Source organism: Aotus nancymaae, unplaced genomic scaffold (genome assembly GCF_030222135.1).
Source record: "Aotus nancymaae isolate 86718 unplaced genomic scaffold, 86718_ANA_hifiasm-v0.15.2.pri h1tg000022l_1, whole genome shotgun sequence".
In the NCBI taxonomy this organism is placed as follows: domain Eukaryota; kingdom Metazoa; phylum Chordata; class Mammalia; order Primates; family Aotidae; genus Aotus; species Aotus nancymaae.
Genome location: NW_026988435.1, coordinates 6,248,391 through 6,271,694, shown reverse-complemented (window position 1 = coordinate 6,271,694; position 23,304 = coordinate 6,248,391). Strand labels below are relative to the sequence as shown.

The 23,304-nt window shown below is 36.7% G+C and overlaps 1 protein-coding gene across 1 annotated transcript in view; it reads right to left on the bottom strand.

Annotated features, from left to right (window-relative positions):
• Nucleotides 1–285: 285 nt before the first annotated feature.
• The window catches only part of PROS1 (protein S), a 98,736-nt gene continuing 75,717 nt past the window's right edge, over nucleotides 286–23,304 (bottom strand). Inside the window, exons 9-15 of the mRNA XM_012474172.3 lie at nucleotides 22,876–22,991; nucleotides 19,286–19,475; nucleotides 13,879–14,046; nucleotides 12,071–12,239; nucleotides 7,541–7,692; nucleotides 4,715–4,940; nucleotides 286–1,562 (exon numbers count right to left, since the gene is read on the bottom strand). Coding sequence (XP_012329595.3) covers nucleotides 1,402–1,562; nucleotides 4,715–4,940; nucleotides 7,541–7,692; nucleotides 12,071–12,239; nucleotides 13,879–14,046; nucleotides 19,286–19,475; nucleotides 22,876–22,991 — 1,182 coding nt within the window. The 3' untranslated portion in view covers nucleotides 286–1,401. The remainder of the gene's footprint in view (nucleotides 1,563–4,714; nucleotides 4,941–7,540; nucleotides 7,693–12,070; nucleotides 12,240–13,878; nucleotides 14,047–19,285; nucleotides 19,476–22,875; nucleotides 22,992–23,304) is intronic.

The window sequence follows — 23,304 nt, the reverse complement described above, 5'->3', positions numbered from 1 at the left end:
CTCTCTGAGCCATGTGTGAGCATCCCCCATAGTACCTGGTGACAATTGGGAGAAAAATTACATCTAGCAAGACAATTTCTGGGATGTGTCAAAACACACATGTTACTTTTGCTTCTCTTCACCTTCTGAGTTCCAGTCTACCACCCAACCTATAACTATTATTCAAATATTTGAGCTTGATCTGTCTTTTAACTGAAGAACTACTTTGTCGTATGAAGAGTTACATGTCTATTATGTAATTTTATGTTTTGTTCACGGTTGATATAATTAAGATATTCACATGCATTTTTAAATTATATACCAATTTATTATAAGTGATATAAAATATAGTGAAAAGAATTTATTTTTGAAAACTGTCAGTGAAACATCTGATATACACCCAGCTGTGAATAGTAGATTCGAGTGCGATAAAACTGCCACTTGAAATGCATCACAGTACCAGCAGGCAGGTGGCAATCTTACCTCCTTACTTTTTTGATTACAAAGACACAATATTCACTATATCCCTCTGTGGTTTATTCCTTTGTTAAAATTTATTCTGGTTTCATACTTCCTTTTGTACTTCAACAATCACATTTTGGCAACTTACTCTGGCAATTAAAAGTTGGATTCAAGGAAAACTACAAACTCCCACATATGCTCATTCTCCTTTCCATCCCTAAATTCTGTCTTTTCTAATGTAGCTCTTACGTGACCCACGCAGTCAAATTTAAGAAATGTACTCATTTCAGATTTCCACACTTATCCAGCATAATCTGATGTCTCATCCTGACAGACTGCAATTCCCAGGAAGCAAGATTCCTGTGCTGCTCTCAGGAAAATTTGTTTTTTAATTCAGTAAAGATACTGGTTTAAATGTGAAGCCACCCAAGAGAAAGATGAAGCCAAAGCTAGTCCCCTGAGAAACTGTTTTGAAATAAGGCATTAAGACCCTCCATTCAATTCATATTTAATAGGCCACCATCTCTTCTGCCTTCATCATTAAAAAAAACCCAAATAGCATCTACCTATCGTCAATAATATTTAATTACATGCACTTTCGTTTGACTTTACTTCTTTGCCTTCTGAAGAAAATAGATATTTAGACACTAGTTCATGATGATAAAATTAAAATTTAGTTTTACAAACAAAAATTGAAACTGTCATTTGTAGGAAAAAATTCAAATTTAAAATTGTTGTTTTACTATTTCTAGACAGCAAGAGAAGTAAAATTTTTTTTTTTTTACTGTGATTTATACCACAACAGAATCTTTTTCCTTGACAAAGGACCTTTCAAAAATCCCAGGAAAGAACACAAAATAATCAAAAACTGCACATTGTAGATAAAACCCTTCAGCTGTTATTGAAACATACATATAATTACACACAAGAAAAAGGTATTATCAGAAGAGAAAAGATGTCTTAAGAACTCTTTGTCTTTTTCCAAACTGATGGGCATGAGTGAGCTCTAATATCGTTATGTTTAGAAATGGCTTCATCCAGATCCAACAGAACACCATTAATATTCACTTCCATGCAGCCATTGTAAAAGGCATTCACTGGTGTGGCACTGAATGGAACATCTGTAAAAGCAGAATGTTAGACTATTAGTCCAAGACTTTTAGCGTCTTATTTGTTTACAATGAGAGGAGTCATTCGGACTTCCTATTTCCAACCAAATTCTAATCCTAAAGAAAAAGTTAATAATGAAATTCTATTCAGTAAATAGACATTGACTCTGATATCCATGTTATTGTACTTCATTGAATTCAGCATGTCATGAGTTCCTCTGATTTCATAAACATAATTAGTTTCATTTAAACTTAAACACATCTGAGGAAGAGTAGAAACAAGCGTATTCTTGTGATGTTCTATTTTTATTATACAAATAACATATTTTCTCTTTAAATTTGAGCAACAGTTTAAGAATGTTAATCATTTTTTTCAACTCCAAATTAAAGCTACTTGGAAATCTCTTTTAAATGCCATGATCAATATGTCTCTTTTCTTATTGTTGGAATAAAAGCAGATTTCTGTATTTTTCCAAATCAATAGTTTTTGGTTGAACATACAATAGATCATGATACAGGATACACTTTGATGTAATATTTGGAGTTCTTAAAAATAACACTTTTATTAACTCCTCAGCGAACAGTATATGGTCATTTTAGGGCCTCTGGATCTTTCTACCCTTTCTTTATCAAACTTAATATTTAGTAACATCCTTTCATTCCTAAGAACTGTGACTCATTTTAAAACCACCCATTGGCTGGTCCGAGTGCAGTGGTGTTTACAACTAATTGATCACAACCAGTTACAGATTTCTTTGTTCCTTCCCCACTCCACTGCTTCACTTGATTAGCCTTTAAAAAAAAAAAAAAGAGAGAGAGACAAAAAAATCCCACCCATTTATCTACTTGCTTCCTCATTTTTTGGCCTCTCCCCTCCATTAATCTTAACTCACAATGGATATTCTTTAGCCCTTATTCTTCATCTTCAGCACTTCATGCCTCCCCGCCAAAAAAAACCTTTACATTTTTGACTTCTAACTTGCCAAGACAGTGACTAAAGTTCATACTTTACTATGAGCTCATAGCATTTGTTAAGAATCCTTTTCAAGTTGGGCTAAACCACATAGATCATGCCACTTTTCATTTTTTGAGGAAAAAAATTACTCAGAATCATCAGTTTCTCTGGAGTTTTAATTCTTCACATGCAATTTAACACACCTATTTTGTATACAATTAATAATTTACCCATCCCACAGTTTATACTCTTGATACTCCAATATTTAGCTACTCTCAAATATTTCCTACTTTTTCTCTCAAGACATTTTGCCTGAAATTAGTCCTCAGTACTGTTGCCAAAGACCTGAAACCACTGAAATTTTGACAGTTCTACTTCTTTTCAACTGTTGGTTTGATTTCCTAAATTGCATTCAACTAACTTGTGGATGACGTAGTAGGCAGATTTCAATATAGAATTTATTCATTTGAACTATAATTTTGCTCCCTGATAATTAGGCATGCTCACTACTTAACTCATCTATCTATCTATCTATCATCTATCTATCATCTACCTACCTACCTATAGTTTTTGGAGCCTATTTACTTCTATTTCCCAAAATCCCAGATACAATTTCCATATATGGGAACTCAAGACCGTGAGCAGTTTAAGCAATAAACTGAGGGTGACCAGAGGTCCAGACATCAAACTCAGAATTCTCCCCATGAGAATAAACCGCAATGGCATTTGAAAATGCTTTTAAAGAACTTTCTGCCCCTGTTTTCCATTTAAAGTGAAATATTGGTGCCAATTTCATATTTTCCAATATTCAGTTAAAGATAAATCTGCTTTTCCTCCAGTTTTCTCCATCTTAGTAAATGAAATCTCCATCCACTGCAACTGCTCATTCCAGATACCAGAGTCATCCTTATACCTGTCTTTCAGTCATTAAATCCTATTAATTTTGTTTCTAACACATATCTCCAGTCTATTCACCGTGCATCATCTTCATTGCTATCACCCTAGTCCTGCAGCTTCCTCAGTTTCCTCATCTGTAAAATGGGGATAATAATAGCACTTACCATACAGGACTATCTTGAAAATTAAACAAGTGGATATATTCGAAGCACTTTGAACAGTGTCCAGACTGTTTGTTTTGCAACAGTTGAAGGCAGTTTAGACACTGCAACTATTGTCCCTGCTTCTTCACCTGGATTACTGAATAGCCCCTCAGATCATCTCAACTGCACCCACTTTTGTCTCCCACCTGTCCATTTCCATCCATCACGCAGAGTGAATTTTTAAAATCATAATATGGCTATACTTCTTTCTTGTCTACACTTTTTAATAGTTCCATGTCTCTCATTATAAGACGTAGGACCCTGAACTAGGTCTACAAGCAATCCATCCAACCAGCCAGTTCACAGCCTCATTCCACACTACCGTCTCCCTTGCTCAACATGCTTTAACCACACTGATCGCCTACAGATTCCTCCAGCGTGTCATCCCCTTACACCTGGCCCACACATGGACCATTTTACTTGCATAATAATTCCAGTCCCCACTCCCACACCTGGTTGAATTTATTTAACCTTTTCAACATCAGATTTATAGTTCAGTCTGTTATCCAGAGTGGTTGTTTCTGGCCCCCACAACCAGGTGAAAAGTCCACATTTTCAGGTTCTAAAAGCAACCCACACTTTTCTCTCATAAAAGTGATCACAATTTTAATTATTCTGATCTTTTCCTAATTAGTTGCTTAATGTCTTCCTCTGCCACTAGATAGTAAAAGCCTTAACATCAGGGACCATATTTATTTGTTTATTACTGTGTCATGAGTACCTGGGACATAAGGTCTTAATAAAATTTGGGTAAATGATACGTGAACCAAATAATAGATGCATAAATATTAAATAAATAATGGATAAATTGAAGAACAAATATAAACTTATAAGACTACTGTAACGATAAAATAAAATAACATATCCTTTCTGGCTGGGATAGCCAAATGCAGCAAAACTTGGTCAGTCTTAGTTCAACATTTTTAAACTAAAGGAAACAAGAATGTGCCAATAAAATGAAATGTCAGTACTAGCCCCTAGAAAAAGAATATTGAATACAGGATTTTATGGTCCCTTCTGATGCTTTTTTACTAAAATTGTATATTTAAAATATTATCAATTTGATTTAAAATATACTTTTTAAAACTGAAGAAAAAGTAAGCAGATACCTGGAAGGCCACCCAGGTAAGTGACCACTTCTCCCTGCATTGCTTTGTCCAAGATGGCCAGTTGTTTTTGAAGGTCTTCGTGGGAGATGGTTTCCATTTTAAGTGGTGTTGACACCTCCAGATTGTGTCTGTTGACTTTAAATTCCAGACGAAATTGTTGATCGGAACATAGACTTAGGGCCTGTATCCGATATATGACAGTCTTTTCAACAGACAACAGAATATCCTGAAGAGTGGAGCAAAGATTCAATGTAAGTAAGGAGTAAGAGGAATGCTGCTTAAAGTTCCTTTTGAGTTTTTGAAAGTCAAAAACTAAATTTGAATAAGGAAAGAAAATGTATGATAGAGTCTCTAAGTGAAAAATTACTAATTATCATAAGACTAACTTATAAGAAGACTAAATTTTAAAATATACACTAGTTTTACAAACTCTGTTTAGCTAACATAGACATGTATACTGGTTTCTGAAAATTCAAACAACAAAGTTGTGTTACCAACAGTAGTGTCTTAAGCAATGTTTTTCTGTTTATAAGCCTTCCTAATTTCCAAGTTTACATATGAAAAAGGAAGGAGCTGAATCACTCATTGTTGAAGAAAGACTTGTAAAATCAAAAATGCTTTAGTAAGCACATGCCAGCAGGACTAAAACGTTTCTCTGTGCCACACAAGCAATCCTATAGACTTGGGACAAAATAAGTGAAGAGGCCCTGAGAAAGAAAAACCAGGGATTGCCAGCAGTAAGTTAGAGAATATTTACCAGAAGATTCTCAAGCAAGAAAATGTTTTCATTCTGCTGAACTTTTCAAACATTATTCAACTGGTTGAGAGTTATTTCTTCAAACAGCTTATATGGCATAGAGGAAATGTAAAATGTAAGAAAGAGAAAATAAAATCAAAACTAGGGAGACAGGAGTTATGACGAGTCCCAGATGACAAAAACCATAGTTGGAAATGCTTATTTAGGTATCCAACGTATCTATTTTAAGTGAAAGACTATGCTTTGCACATAGAAGTTAATTGAGAAAATCTGTCACTCTGTTGTACATGTCCATATCCTTAAACTTATGAAAAGAGTTGGTCAATAAAGAACATGCTCCGGAATGATCAATGGTATCTGGAATAATGTTATGAAATATTGCATATAGACCTTGAGAAGGAAATCTGACATACAAAGAAAGAACCGTGGAGGCAAACACTTAAAGGATAAAATAAGTATCAAAGACATGGCACGTGTTAACCTCTTCCACTGCATGAATGTGGTGTTGAAGATAGGAATTCCATTGTGTTTAAAAAGAAAAAACAGGCTGGGAGTGGTGCTCACGCCTGTAATCCCAGCACTTTCGGAGGCTGAGGTGGGTGGATCACAAGGTCAGAAGTTCAAGACCGGCCTGGCCAACATGGTGACACCCAGTCTCTACCAAAAATACAAAAATTAGCTGGGTGTGGTGGTGTGCCCCTGTAGTCCCAGCTACCCGGAGGCTGAGGCACAAGAATGGCTGGAACCTGGGAGGTGGAGGTTGCAGTGAGCCGAGATCACGCCACTGCAATCCAGCCTCGGTGACAGAGCAAGACTCCATCTCAAAATAAAAAACAAGCAAACAAAAAACTGCTGAAATCCAAATGTAGAAAGCTCCTTATAGGAAAGAGATTTAAGGCCGGGCGCGGTGGCTCACGCCTGTAATCCCAGCACTTTGGGAGGCCGAGGCGGGTGGATCACGAGGTCAACAGATCGAGACCATCCTGGTCAACATGGTGAAACCCCGTCTCTACTAAAAATACAAAAAAAATTAGCTGGGCATGGTGGCACGTGCCTGTAATCCCAGCTACCCAGGAGGCTGAGGCAGGAGAATTGCCTGAACCCAGGAGGCGGAGGTTGCGGTGAGCCGAGATCGTGCCATTGCACTCCAGCCTGGGTAACAAGAGCGAAACTCCGTCTCAAAAAAAAAAAAAAAAAGGAGATTTAAAACAAACAAAAAAACAAAAAAACCTCATCAGATATTTTTAGGTTACTTAAGGTTAACCACCAGAAATTTCCCCATTCTCCTCCCTGAATCAACAGCATCACTTGTTACTACAATAGACATTATTTAACCGTAGGTCTCTTGCTAAAATCTACTGACACCATCCAAGACAGCCTTGGCATAAGCATCAGTTTCTTGCTGTAACTTGTTGGAATCCACTGTGGATGGCACAGACAGAACTATTACCCTCTAATAGAAGTCTGAATAATACAGATCTTCTGATAACCCTCATATTTCCTTTCATCTAAGGCTTTTTCCTGTTCTTCCTCCTAATTTCAAATAACATTTGCCAGTAAGAATCCAAGTGGACCGCTTTTAACTTTCTCTCTTTTTTTCCCAACTTACTCATGGGAGAAAAGATTAAGAGTGCAAGAAAGAACAAAACATTATAATTAAGCACTGAATAACTGACGCACTGTAATTAGACAAACTTCTACCTTGACAGTACAGACTAATTCCCACGATGCTTCAAAGATTCTGAATAAGGGTGGATCTCTACGTACTCGGATGGCTCCAAGCAGCCTGTGTGAGAATCTGCCTAATCTCAGGTATAGATGCAGTAGGTTTTTCAATTCTCCCTCCCCTTATTTCTTCATTCAGACCTTGGAAATATGCCAGCAAAAAAAGTAAAAATAATAGATTTTTTTTTGAGTTCTTCATGACGTGCTGGAGATTGTGCCAAATGCTTTATATAAGTTACTTTATTTAATCTTCAAAGCAGTCCTTTGAGGTAAATATTGCTGTTATATCCATTTTTAAAAATGAAAAGAAAAGCAAGGCTCGTATAGGTTTAGAGTAAAGTTACCTGTAACTTTTCAGAGGTGGAGTCGACCAAGGACACAGCAAAGGGCACCGTGTTGTTATGAGAAACCAAGGCGAGCATGACACCAGTGCCCTTGGAAGGACGAATATTCAAAGACACATTTACATACCAACCCTCAGCACTGGAGACATTATCTAGGTAAAAGAATGAAACAGAGCGTGATCACTGCGTTCCTGAAGTGCACCGGAAGGAATTATTATTAGTAGAATCCTGGTAATATTCAAAACCATCTGTGTAATACTAAACATTTTCGTTCCCTTTCTCAATGATCTATATAACCTAAGCGAAACAAAACAAAAGCTTTTTTTTTTTTTTTAGGCAGGCAAGAAATACTGGAGTCCCATCTTCCCGTTCTTCCTAGAAGAGAATTCTGGACTGTGGTGTTTAAGGATGATTACAGATTTTCCTTGTTTGCTCTTTAATAGCACTTCCTTCTCCCTTGCACATTCACCAATGCTCGAATCGCAGAGTGGTTATATTTTAAAGCACACATTTGAAAGTTCAACAAATATGCTGTAATAATTTTTGGAGAATCTGGGTACAGTTGCCATCATCACTCCAAAGATAAATAGGATTTATATGCATAGGAGAGTTGGAAAGTTTGATACTAGAGAAAGACACTGACATCAGCATTTGGTTTTGACATAAGAATGGGAACCCTTGTTTTGTGATTCTCTTGGCATAATCCTTCACATTCTCTTTCTTAATTGCTAGGTTAATTGTCTATCCCACTAAAGCACAAGCTCTAGGAGGTATATGTCTCTATCATCGCTTTGTTCTCCACAGTAGTCACTCAATAGATATTTGCTAAATTAATGTTTCCAGAGTAGATGGATTCTTAAAAATATTAGTTCATAATCTGAATGAAGTCTTCCTCATTTAATATGATGTAACATATAGCAAAGCCCAAATACCATTTGGAGCCTTTAAAAGGGTAAATGTGAGTGAGGAAAATCATTTTCCTTTGACAAGATGTGCTTCCATTTAACCACATATAATGCCACTAAGTTTTTCATTATAATCCTGTATTTCCCACCCAGAAGAAAAAAATATATAGACCGGGTGCGGTGGCACATGCCTGTAACCATAGCACTTTGAAATTCCCTGAGTTCAGGAGTTCAAGACCAGCCTAGCCAACATGGCAAAACATCTCTACTAAAAAAAAAAATACAAAAATTAGCTGAGCATGGTGGTGTGTACCTGTAGTCCCAGCTACTCGGGAGGCTTGAGGCAGGAGAATCGCTTGAACTTGGAAGGCAGAGGTTGCAGTGAGCTGAGATCATGCCACTGCACTCCAGCCTGGGAAAAAGAGCGAGACTCTGTCTCAAAAAAAAAAAAATGTATATATGTAATCATTGTGAAATAAGTAATTTTTAATTGATATATCATAATTGTACACATATTGGGATACATAGGTTATTTGATTGATATATGCATATAATGTGTAATGCTCAAATCAAGGTAATTGGAATTTCTATCGCCTAAACATTTATCTTGAAATAAGTAAATTTAACACAGAATATTAACAAACTCAAACTAAAATTAACTTGCAAATGTATAGAAGTTAAAATTTAACATTAAATATTAATTACAAATTATCCATGAAATGGTTAATTACTTATTAGGTAATTTTTTAGGTACAATATAACTCTAATTTTCATTACCTTTTTAGGATTTTTTCCTTTGGCCAAATCATTGTGGGTTTAGTTTTATCCTAATTTAATCCTCATTTATAACTTTAAAAAAAAAATCCTTCATATGCAGAACAGAGCTAGGAATTGTATTCATTTATGTTAGAAAAAGATAAATCATTAGTGTAAATTTTGTCCTTAAAAATGTAGTAAAAAAGGCTGAGCACAGTGGCTCATGCCCATAATACCAGCGCTTTGGGAGGCTGAGGCAGGAGGATCACTTGAGGCCAGTAGTTTGAAAACTGACCTGGGCAACATGACCTTTGATAGAGATAATCTAATCCTAAAATATTCTTCCATATAATTAATCACACAAAGGTAGAAGGATGCATGTTTTAGGATGTTCACAGAAGTATTATTTATAAGGTTAAAAACCTAGGGTCAGTATGGCAAGATTCCCTGCTCTACTTAGGCTGCAGAAAATTGGAAAGAGCAATACCCCTACCCTTACAACAACAACAAAAGCCAAATTACCTGCATAATCACAGCTTTTCTTGGAACTATCAAAGAGCCGAGGTTGCAGAGCAACCAACTAACCAGAAGCCTAAATAAAGACAGGTGTTTCCAAGGAGAGCCAGAATGAGAACACTTTCTAACTCAGGGTACACAGGAGATGCCATGCTCTGTGGTAAAAATAATTTAGGTAAAGATTTAAACAATTTTCTGAAGTCCATGCGGGGGCTGATGGAAGAGTTTAGAAACCCTGGAAACTGGCCGGGCGCGGTGGCTCACGCCTGTAATCCCAACACTTTGGGAGGCTGAGGTGGGCGGATCACGAGGTCCAGAGATGGAGACCATCCTGACCAACATGGTGAAACCCCGTCTCTACTAAAAATACAAAAATTAGCTGGGCGTGGTGGCGCGCGCCTGTAATCCCAGCTACTCAGGAGGCTGAGGCAGGAGAATTGCTTGAACCCGGGAGGCGGAGGTTGCGGTGAGCCGAGATTGCGCCACTGCACTCCAGCCTGGCACCTGGCGATGAAGCGAGACTCTGTCTGGGAAAAAAAAAAAAAAAAAAGAAAAGAAACTCTAGAAGCTGCAGAGACAAAGAAAATTCATGCTGATTCACAGGCTCTTCTCCACAGACCTTACTGTGCGCTCAGGGGAAAACAGATTGCAGGGAATGAGACCCGAGAAAGCCTCTCTGTTAATGCAGTCCTGACAGCAGCACCAGCTACAGGAAAGGCACAAAGCCCCATCTAGATTCTTCTTGGTCTCCTCTACACAACAAAAGTCTTGAAGCCAGGAGAAAGACAACAAGTGTGGTCATTAGGACACATATGAAGACTCACTGCAACTACAGATTAGGAAAAAAAAAAAAAAAGCTGTAGATCATGGAGAAGGAGCAGGAAAACATCCTGAGTCCTGATCATTAGGCATCTCCCCTACTGGTTAGAGTCAGGGAAGAGAAAAAGTGAAAATTCCACACTCCTGAGACCCAGGGATACAACACCTGCCTAAGACTGAATTTGTACCTGAACAACAGAGAATGCTTCCCCAAACACCAGGTCTGCTCTGCCATGTTAACAAATGTCAAGTAACAAGAGCACTCTGCTGGGGATGGACCAGGCACTTGAGAGACACAAGTGGGAGAGATACTTTCTTGAGGCATATTATGAGGGAATACCTAAAATAGAGCTACGATGATGAAAGACTTAGTAGCTATTAAGGAAAATTCTCTAGGTCAGGCGCAGTGGCTCAAGCCTGAAATCCCAGCACTTTAGGAAGTTAAGGCAGGGAGATCACCTGAGGTTAGGCATTCAAGACCAGCCTGGCCAACATGGTGAAACCCTGTCTCTACTACAAATATAAAACTTAGCCGGGCATAGTGGTGCACCCTTGTAATTCCGGCTACTCGGGAAGCTGAGGCATGAGAATCAGTTGAACCTGGGAGACAGAGGTTGCAGTAAGCTGAGATTGTACCACTGCACTCCAACCTGAGTGACAGAATGAGACTCTGTCTCAAAAAAGGAAGGAAGGAAGGAAGGAGGGAGGGAGGGAGGGAGGGAGGAAGGAAGGAGGAAAAAAAACTTGCTAGCAAACCATTCCCTTATTCTACACAGAAGGTAATATTTAAAAAATTTGAAACCTGTGGTACATTAGGGGTAATCCTGGCAACAAACAAAACAAGCATCTCAACTCCTCACTAGATTGATTCAATCCCATCACTAAGAGCCTAGCAAAAGAACTGTGCTCATTTCCAGACACAAATATTCTTTATCCCAGTCTCTACTGTTATGTATAAGATGCCCACCTCTAAACCAAAAATTGTATGATACACAAAGATGCAAGAGAAACAACACTTGGTCAAGGGACAAAGCAAACAAAATGAGCAGACCCAGATATAACACAGTTGGAACTGTCAGACAGGGAATTTAAAATAATTATGATGAATATGTTGAAAGCTCAGTACATAAGCTAGACAAATGTGAACAGTAGGGAATTTCAACAGAGAGGTAGAAATTTTAAGAAAGCATCAAATGGAAATGCTAGAAATGAAGATGAACCTTTTTGATGCATTCGTTGGTAGACTCCAGACAAGTGAGAAATCAGTGAACTTTAAAGTAGGTTAATTGAATTTACCCAAAAGGAATCAGGCTATGTACCAATAAACCTGAAATAACAACATAAGCACATTGCCTTTATATTTTTCTCAATACACTGAAAAATTTTTGTAAAAGATATATAATAGTATGAATAAGCATAAGACTACAGTGGGCACACAGTAGATAATAATGTTCCCCAAAGAAATTATTACTGTTTGTTGATGAATAAATTTACTTATTAATGAGAAAATAAAAATAAATGGAAAGTCACTTACTATAATCTACGATAAATTTAGCAATTCCAGAACCAGGATAGTAGGACCCCTTCTCCACAGTAACCAGGCAATGCTTATTTTGTTTTTCCTGAATAATTTCCTTCACTCCTGAAGCTCCTTGCTTCATCAAATTCCAGCCTCGTATACATCCATCTAGACGAGGGTTAATCTAACAAATTAAAATACAGGTCAAGGAGTGCATTTTAAACTTATACAAGTGGCTAAATTATGAGTACAGACTTTCATTTAGAGGAAAAAAAATCCTTTCTTTGATGATAGTTTAAAATAGTTTGTATTTTATTTCAGTTTTTCTTTTCAAAGTATTCTTCAGATGGACAGTCTTTTTCAGTACAAGCAAGCTTATACCATCACAAGCCCTCAATGGGATCTAAATGATTTTTACCACTTCAAGCTCCACCTGTCTCTCCTACATCATCCAGTGTTAACTTTTCTGCTCTCAAGTTCTATATTTGCTTCTAGCTGTGGCCCTGGGCTCTAAGCTATCTTGTTTTTTCTTTCTTTTTCTTTTTTTTTTTTTTGACATGGAGTCTCACTCTTGTTGCCCAGGCTGAAGTGCAGCGGTGCGATCTCAGCTCACTGCAACCTCTGCCAATCAGGTTCAAGCGATTCTCCTGCCTCAGCCTCTTGACCAGCTGAGATTATAGGCCCACCAGCACATCCAGCTAATTTTTGTACTTTCAGTAGAGACCAGGTTTTGCCATGTTGGTCAGGCAGGTCTCAAACTCCTGGCCTCAGGTGATCTGCCCGCCTTGGCCTCCCAAAGTGCTGGTATTATAGGCATGAGCCACCACCTCCAGCCTTGTTTTTCTTTAGTGGCATTTACAATATGGGTTAGTCTTGCCAATCAGACTGTAAGTCTCTTCAGCCACAAAAGTGTTTGCATTCTTTAGCCTCCATCAAGCATCCCGCCAGGCTCAAGACATGTAAAAGCCATTTAATAAATGACTGATACTTTTTGAATAATTTATTTTACTTTTAATGTGTTTTAATTTCTAAGTTTTAAACAACAGGTCTATTCATGTCGACATGGGTTAATTAATTCAAGTTTAATATATAATAGAAATCTTTTAAAAGTTACAGTAACTACAAATTGCCAGGAATGAAAGGTGGATATAAGACAGTAAATATTTAAATTAAATCAGCAAGTGTATCTGGCAGGTCTGTGATGTCAAATGAAATTTTTAAAACTCTTTGAAGACAGTGGTTAGTCTCTTTCATAAAACCTATTCTATATTTATTAAACAAATATCATATTTAGAAAAATAGCTACTATATCTGATTTCAGTTTATGACCGGCTATAGTTGTACCCTCAGTAAAGAGGTATTTTTTTAATAATAACTTCCACCTTATGTGCTATGGTTTAGCTCTCGAATATAAGTCCTAAAAATAAACTTGAGAAAGTCCTTTGACTGGCTTCTACAAAATAGCATAATTTTGGACTTAAACATGTGAATTTATATGTTTAAAGACTGAGTGTGGATTATCATGATGTTAATACTTAACTGCAGTGTTAACATTCTCTGGGGTTAACTTGAGAATTTTAGAAGTCCACTTCATGATTTATGCTGGGGATTTAAATGAACACAAAACTACCACATCATTTTCTTGTTTCATTAATATAATTTCAAGGGTCACTAATGTTATTTTTCCACGATCATTTCAAGTTGTCACACTTAGTATGCTTAACAAAACAACTTCCATTGACTCTCAGAAAAAACACATCTTCAAATATTTTACAGACAAAAGGAATTCATCCATGATGAATGACAGAAGCTTGGATCATTACCGGTTTAATGAATTGACTTTCCACATTCCGAGGGAATCCTGCAAAGTATACTTTGGTTTCCAGAAATCCATGTTCAGGCTTAAAAAGGGGTCCAAGTTTATTTATATTCATCACAGCTTCTTTAGCTATTTTAAGGCTAACACTATGTTCTAATTCTTCCACAGACACCTACAATTAAAAAAGAAAAATTACCAAATAACCAAGCATTACTACATGTCATTTGAAACACTGAAATATAAAAATTCTGTTATTATTCCAATAAAATACTTTTGTAATCATTTTAATGTAATTATTAATTTGTTACAACTTATTTGGAATGTCAAATTATAATAAATGTGATAAGCATTTAGGGCGAAAGCACTTGATCAAAAATTAAAAGCATACCATATTTTAAAGTTTAAAAAAAACCATTCTGTTAAACATCTAATTATATATCTTTCAATCTCAGGCTGCTAGAAAATTAACAGTTAAGTGAGCCATTCTATCTTAGGAAAATTTTAAGTGGTCTTATTTTGCAATTGTCTGATAATACACATATGGAGTCAATCATGTAAATAAGTTCTTAATATCAAGGAAGAAAAATCAGTATGTCCAGTATTCTGTTAATTGCCCACAAATTACTTTTCCTTTAAAATTAAAAAGTGATTGAAGTAGTAAAAAAAGAATACATAAAATTAAATTGGATTTTAATTTGGGTTTTTTAGAAAAAGTTTCAAATAAGGGTAAACAACAATCAACATTCCTCCCACTAAAGCAATTTGAAGAACCACTGCTGTCATCACTTCATGTAAAACTATAGCACTCAAAGTGCAAACTCTTCACTTATTCACCAATAATAGGAGCCAAACAATAAGCATATTAAAATACCGTTATAGGAGGGGAAAAACTATCCTCCAACATAAAATAAATTTAGTAACACAGATTTAAAAGCTTGTCAACACTCTTTTTCTAATATAGCCAATTAGCAGCATTTGAACAACTATTCCCTTCTTCACAGACTTCCTTAACTTAGCCTCCAAGACCTGACCCTGCTCACTTCTCTTTCTGCACTCTAACCACTACTTCTCAGCCTCCTTTGCAAGATCCTCCCCTCCCCACGGCTCAGGGCACAGACCTTTTTCCTGTAGCCATGCAAGTATTTTAAGTGGGACACCATGACTCCACTCCAGGGCATTTGGAAAGTTTGGAGGTGCACAGCACTTTAATTTGTCACAATGAATAGGGGCCATGCTGGCATTGCAGGGTGATAGACAATTGGCATCATGTACATAGGCTTCTCATGCACAATTAATAATAAAATATCAAGTATTCTTAAAATCTTCTGAACATCCCTGCTAGGGATTCATGTAGGGACTATTCGTGCTGACCACTGTCTGAGTTTGTCTGTACATATACACAAAACGTTTGCTGCACTGCTTCAGCATTCATTAAGTTTTTCAAGAATGTAATAATCTTGAAAACTAAAGATAGATTGATATTGATTTTGTTCATATCTTCACCAGGAACACTTTGGAAAATTAATATTACCAATGGCAACACCGTTTATGCATTTAATGGTATTTGCATTGCTAATATACCACCCCAGTATTAATCTTCATTTATAGCTTTTATTTTCTTTTTTTTTTGAGACGGAGTTTCACTCTTGTTACCCAGGCTGGAGTGCAATGTCGCGATCTCAGCTCACCGTAACCTCCGCCTCCTGGGTTCAGGCAATTCTCCTGCCTCAGCCTCCTGAGTAGCTGGGACTACAGGCACGTGCCACCGTGCCCAGCTAATTTTTTGTATTTTTAGTAGAGACGGGGTTTCACCATGTTGACCAGGAGCTTTTTTAGTCTATGTATAGAAGCAATCTGTGACAAATATTGTAGTTATAGTTGAGTACTTCTATATTGAAATACTTATTATTTTCTTATAAATTCCTTTTATTTATTGATATGAATGTAATAATGAGAGCATTATGTTGGTTTCAACTGGGTATACGTGAAGGTAGTTTACATGATTGATACATTTCAAGAACAGTAAAGGAGCATTATATATTTTCAGACATTAGATGAGACAGTATTTGAAACCACTGGTCAACACAACCAGTTTCATGGCCTTAAAACCCTTTTTTATGCTTAGTATTCGAAAATTTGAATTGAAGGCTTAACTGTAAAAATATATCCAGAATCTGACCACTTCTCACTACCCTTCCCATCGGCACACTAGTCAGAGCTGCCATCTTCTCTCCACTGGGTTATTGCAATAGTCTCCTAGCTCCATATCCTGTTCTCCTCTCATTCTCCACTGTCTGGTTTCCACAAAGCCATCAGCTTCTGATTGTGATTATATTTTTAAATGCGAATTAGATCATGTCCCTTCTCAAAATCATCCAGCGCCTTTCCATTTAGCATAAAATCCACACCCTCTTCATGGCCCCCAAGGCCCTAGATGATCTCATCTCAGACCACGTTTCTAACTTCATTTTCTTTTTTTTTTCTTTATTCTTTTTTTTTTTTTTTTTGAGACAGAGTCTTGCACTGCCCCCCAGGATGGAGTGCAGTGGTGCAATGGCTCACTGCAACCTCCACCTCCCGGATTCAAGAAATTCTCCTGCCTCAACCTCCTGAATAGCTGGGACTACAGGTGCCCACCACCACACCCAGCTAATTTTTTTTTTTTAGTAGAGATGGAGTTTTACCATGTTGGCCAGGCTGGTCTCGAACTCCTGACCTCATGATTAGCCTGCCTTGGCCTTCCAAAGTGCTGGGATTACAGGTGTGAGCCACGGTGCCCGACCTCTAACCTCATTTTCTAACAACTCTCCCCCTGCTGCTACACTACACTTTGTGTTATTCCTCGAATACCCAACACATCCTCTTCCAAGAAATTCTGTTTTTGCTGTTCACATGGTGCAGAATGGTTTTATATTCCCTCATGTATTTCTCATGACATGTGCTCTCAAGTCTCAGTTCAGACCTAATCTCATCAGTGATGGCTTTCCTGATTCTATATGCATACTATCATCACTCTCTACGTCCTTGCCTGGCTTTTCTTTTTTCTTATAACATGAATAACTCTCTGGCGTATTTATTTTTTCATGCATTTGTTGTTCGCATCTCACCACTAGAATGCAAGCTCTGTAAGAGCACTGACTTTGTTTTATTCGCTGTTGTATCTTTACCACCAAGAATAAGGATTAGCATACAGAAGTGCTCAATAAATATTTTACTGAACAAATTATGAAACATTACAATTTAAATTCCTATTAATATTAGACCCATAATCAAAGATAAGAAGTAGTAATTTGTAAAGTCACCACATCTTTGCCCAAGTGTGCTTTGTTCATACCTCTACTGTAACATATTTCATGTTACAGTATATTATTTCCCAAAGAAGCATCAGTTACTTATCTGTGAGGTACTAAGCTCTAGAGCAAGGAAAATCTCTTGCTATAGTTCTAATGCCTTGAACTCAGGAACTTAGCATCAAAAGCACTCACTAAAAGCTTATTGAATAAATGAGTGCATGTCTGAATAAATGAAGGGCTAAAATAATTTAGTGGTGACCTCACATGGCTTCTCAACACAAACTTCTTGGCTGGGTGCAGTGGCTCACACCTGTAATCCCTGCACTTTGGGAGGCTGAGAAGAGCAGATCACCTGAGGTCAGAAGTTCAGGACCAACCTGGCCAACATGGTGAAACATATCTCTACTAAAAATACAAAAACTAGCCAGGCATGGCGTCAGCACCTATAGTCCCAGCTACTAGAGAGGCTGAGACAGGAGAATCGCTTGAACCCAGGAGGTGGAGGTTGCAGTGAGCTGAGAATGTGCCACTGTACTCCAGCCTGGGTGACAGAGGAAGACTGTGTCTCAAAATAATAATAATAACAATAATGATAAATAGATAAATAACATAAATAAATCAAGATCAACACAAACTTCTTGCCAGCTCCTCTAGGCATAAAAGATGTCTCTTTTGTGCACCACATTCTAAGGTGAAGCCAATCTTCTCTCACCTATCCTCTGCTGACACCATTTTAATCCGATTGATTAAAGTACTGTCCTTGATCACTAGAATAAAGGCTATATGTAGGATTAAATTAAAATGCTAATTTATTTTTTCTTTTTTTTTTTTTTCAGTCTTGCTCTGTTGCCCAGGCTGGAGTGCAGTGGTACGACCTCAGCTCACTGCAACCTGCGCCTCCAGGGTTCAAGTGATTCTCCTGCCTCAGCCTCTCAAGTAGCTGAGATTACAGGAGTGCACCACCACCCCCGGCTAATTTTTGTATTTTTAGTAGAGATGGGGTTCGCCATGTTGGCCAGGCTGCTCTTGAACTGCTGACCTCAGATGATCCACCTGCCTCAGCCTCCCAAAGTGCTGGGATTACAGGTGTGAGCCACTGCACCTGGCCTAAAATGCTAATTTCTAAGCACACTGGTACCTGCTACTGTATATTGTTTGCACAAAAACTGATTACTAAGTCTGGCATAATGGCTCATGCCTGCAATCCCAGCACTTTGGGAAGCCAAGGTGGGAGGAGGATTCCTTGAGTTCAAGATCAGCTTGGACAACATAGCAAGACACTGTGTCTATTTTTTTTAAAAAAAGGATTACTTATCTATATGCTTATATTCGAATTTGAGTTACCTTTTTGAATTTGTTACTATGTTTATTTCTCCTTAATTGAAAAAATATTAATGGCAATTGAGGAGAGTTTTCCTTGATCAGTGGTGTCTTTATATAAATTTCTATGGCGGCCAGGTGCAGTGACTCAGGCTTGTAATCCCAGCACTTTAGGAGGTTGAAGTGGGTGGATAGCTTGAGGCCAGGAGTTCGAGACCAGCCTGGCCAACATGGTAAAACCCTGTCTCTACTAAAATTATAAAAATTAGCCAGGTGTGCTGTACACCTGTAATCCCAGCTACTCAGAAGGCTGAAGCACAAGAATCACTTGAACCCAGGAGGCGGAGGTTGCAGTGAGCCAAGATCATGCCACCGCACTCCAGACTAAGCGACAGAGTGAGACTCTGTCAAAACAAAAAAACAAAAAACAAAAATCCAACAACAACAAAAAAACTGTTAGGTCACCTAATAATCCCTAACACCACGGTTCACCAAACAGCCACTAAAAGAGGCAAAAAGTTAAATAAGGTGAAAAAGGTAATATCATTTAAAAGGTAAAAAGTTAAAGACAGGGTAGTTCAAGCAAATAACTAAAAACAACTATTTTAGTTATGATAAATTCTAAGTGAGAATCTTATTTCTCAGGCTGTTTCAGGGAATTACAGTGTACAGAATATACTTCACATCGCATCAGATAACTCCAAACCCATTTTGGTTTGGTATCACTATAAAAACAAATTATGATTTTATACAAACCGCATCATAGCAGAAAGATATTGATGAAATCTGCAAACGTACCGTATGCCACACGCCATTATTAATAATGCCGCCTCCAGTTGTGATTTTGGATGTTTGTTCGTTCTTAAGCTGAACTTCAAACTTTCCATCACGAACTGCAATCAGGATCCAGGCTGAGTGATCGATAGATTCTGCATACAGTACCACGCCTTCTGAATCATATGTCCGGAAATCAAATTCTGCTGTAAATCTAAACAATGTGAGAAATACAGAAAGCTCAATGCATCATTCTTTTTTTCTTGTACTGGCAAACAGTAATATGGACAAAGAGTCAAATATTTTTTCGTTTTCTGGAATTAATAAAAGAGAAGGGCAGGATTACACTGCTCATGTATTATCTCTGGCTCCGTGTGTGTTTAAAATTAAGTTGTTATATATTTTCTTGCTTATTCTTGGAATCTTTCCCCCCGGGAACAGATGCTTTGGTAATTTGTCATCTTTCTTTGGCATATGTTTTGAAAGTACCTTTCAAATGCTTTAATTAATACGCATGTATAGATATCACGCATACTGTATCTCTCCTGGCCCCGTTTATACACTATATAATCTCACATTAACATGTGGTGGGTTTTTGGTTGTATTTTTGTTTTTGCTGTATCAGTAAGTGATCAGTAAAATATGTTTCAATTTCATGATTGGTTTATTCATCAAAAGGCATATTTTCCCTATAATTTCACGTCAGGAATCACTCATGGAGATCTACAAGACAGCATATGGATGACTCCAGACATCATTAAGGCTTCATGTGTGGTAAGAAAGGTAAAATTAAAAAACTTAAAATATATCTATTGGCTTTTCTAAAACTCTAATTGCATAAGTCACTGTAGTAGAATACACAGAAGGAAAATTTAAAAGATATAGTCTACCCATGTGTTTGAGGGTATCTGAGTGCTGGCGACACCAGTTGCTGTTAAGACTCTAGACACATATGTACCTATTACAGGGAGAAAAATCTTAGGGATGCTGAAATTAAAATAGCATGTGCTGATTCAGTATCCTTAAAACACTTCAATGAAAATCAGCATTGACATTTCCAAGGGGCTAGCAAATCCCAAAGATTGATGAATGAAAACAGGGAAAATGAAAAATAGGTGTATAACTATAAGGCACCTAAGTTAAAATAAAGGCGATTTAAGTTAAAGAGTCTGGACTTCAGATAATTGCTAAACTAGGCAGGACAGAATCCCATATTCTTATCGCAAGGTATAATAATAATAATAATGGAGGGAGCATTTGCAATGGCACACAAATCTCCCACAAATGGAACAAAGAAAAAGTGACGAAATAAACTTTTTCATCTTTAGAATTCCAAAGAAGTATTAAAAAGAGGTAAAATGTGGAGTAAAGTATGTTGATGGAGAACAAGGTAGTAGAAATTTACTGAACTCGGATTGTGTAAAAAAGAACAATTTGGCTTGGAATAAGGACTTCTATCCCCTTTCATAACTATCTGAGCATTTTGTTGATGTGAAACAGTATTATCTGGCCAAAACTCAAATTTGTGTATGCTCCAGATCTTCTAGCAGTTGATCCTAATATGGAGATAATTCCCTTTTCTTTGTAAAACCAGGCTAAAATCATATTTCAAGGAGTCATGTTCTGCATATTTTGTTTCTGGAAGACATCATCAGCAAACTGACTCATTACAATGGGGAATAATTCATTCTTTTTCCCAAGCATGGTAAATTGGAAAAAAGAGTGAATTTTTTAACATTTGTGTAGCTAAGGTATTTGATCATGAAAAGCAGATGCAAAGAAATTTGCAAAAAATGAAAATAAATGCACTAGCTATTCTTGTGTTGATTACACAGGTGGCAGTTATAAAAATTCATCAAGGTGTACATTTAATCTAATTTCTCTACATACATTACATATCAATGAAAAGTTTAAAATAAATAAATAATAAATTCTGGAAAAAATAATTTGACCAACTCCAATCCAATGTTAGAGATCAGATGACTGAACTGTGAGTGAGAAATGAACACACTCATCCCTAGGTATCCATGGGACACTGGCTCCGGGATCCCTGCATGGTATCAATATCCACAGATGCTCAAGTCCCTTATGTAAAATGGCATAGTATTTGCATAATTTATGCAATTCATCTCCAGATTGCGTATAATATCCAATACAATGTAAATGTTATGTAAATAGTTGTCACACTGTATTGTGTTTTATTTGTATTATTTTGTATTATATTGTCAATATTTATTGTGGTTTTCTTCTGAATATTATTTACCTGAGGTTGGTTAAATTCACAGATGAGAAACTCAAGGATATGGAAGATGAATCATATTCCTAAAAGTGTTATTTACTAAAACTGATATTTTTCTCTCTCATTCTCATTATTCTTATAGCAGGTTAGGGTTGTCTTCAATCTATATCATTAGGAGATATTACTTGCTGTGACATTAAAGGAAAAAAACACAAATTGGGAGAAAAAAAGTGTGGAAGGAGCACAGTTGCTTACATGTTTATGTAAGTTATTAATCTTAGAATAACTTTCAGTGTTCTTTGATTCTATGAATTTGGTTGAATTATTTAATGAATATTCATATATCTAACAAAATTAAATTCTAAACATACATGCTTATTTAATTATTTTTAAATTTGAACTGTATAATCTGTCTCAAATATTTTTCCTTTCCATTATTCCAAAAAAATTCCAATTTCTTTCTTCTACTTCCACCAAGGTATGCTTCTGAGAAAATCTGATAACTAAAGTAGAATTATGGCAGATCCCCTGAGGTGATCACCTGAGGTCAGGAAGTCAAGACCAGCCTGGGCAACATAGTAAAACTCCATCTCTACTAAAAATACAAAAATTAGCTGTGTGTGGTGGCACATGCCTGTAGTCCCACCTACTCAGGAGGCTGAGGCAGGAGAATCGCTCGACCTAGGAGGCGGAGGTTGCAGTGAGCTGAGATTGTACCACTGCACTCCTGCCTGAACAAAAGAGCAAGACTCTGTCTCAAAAATAAATTAATTAAAATAAAATAAAATAAAAATTGGATCATAAGCATTGCTATAAAAAATAAAGTGAAATTATGATTCAAAACATAAGCAATTACTTCATTTCTGAACTCAATCTAACTACAAAAATAATGGATAAAGTATTTAGACAGCCAACTAAAATTATGTAATTGTATGTCTTTAAAATGCCACTTGCAAGTTTAAAATCTTTCCTTAACAATTTTGAATATAATGATATTCTAAAAGCAATATGAGTATTTTTTATTACTTAGTTTTCATAACATGTATAAAGAATAATGGAAATTTCGAAAGTACATTAAATCTACTTGCCCAGCTTCTTAGTAAATATGCATTTTCTACAAAAGGAACAACATGGAATAAGGTAAAATGTTCATTGGGACAGGTCAGTCTGGGATGACTCAAAAAGGTTTTAGCCTGAAAATTACGTGTGTGAAGGAGTAAATTAACTTTAGGGTTTCCCAAATCATCTGATTGATAAAATGACTACACTATCTGATTGGTAATACAATTTCACACATTTCAAATCTTTTCAGCCACTTTTCTTCTGCCCTTACCTGCTTAACCTCTAGAAATTATCACCGGTATTGGTTCCTCACCTGGAGATTTCCGGCAAACGAAATTTTAAATATAAAACAACCCCTGCAAACTGCTCCGCCAAGTAAAGTAATTCAGACTTTGTATCAAGGTTCAAGGGAAGGCACACTGGAACAGCCTAGAATAAAAGTAACCAAATAAACAACAAGAAAACCAAAATGCATACGTCATTGCTTGATGTGTGTGTGAAGCCATGCATTTTTGTCTAGTTACTAATGTATTGTCTGTGATATGCTAAAATAATTAAGATTATTTTTGGTGATAATGAAGACCTATCTTCCATTTTCTTGTATAGTCTATCTATCAGTATAACTTCCAAGAATACGGGTATGTGTTTTAAAATCTCATTCAATGTGCCTGGCTTTAGATCTTTGTCTTTAATACTTTCTTTGCAAATTTTAGTCCTAAACACAAACTCTTTCTTCAAGAAC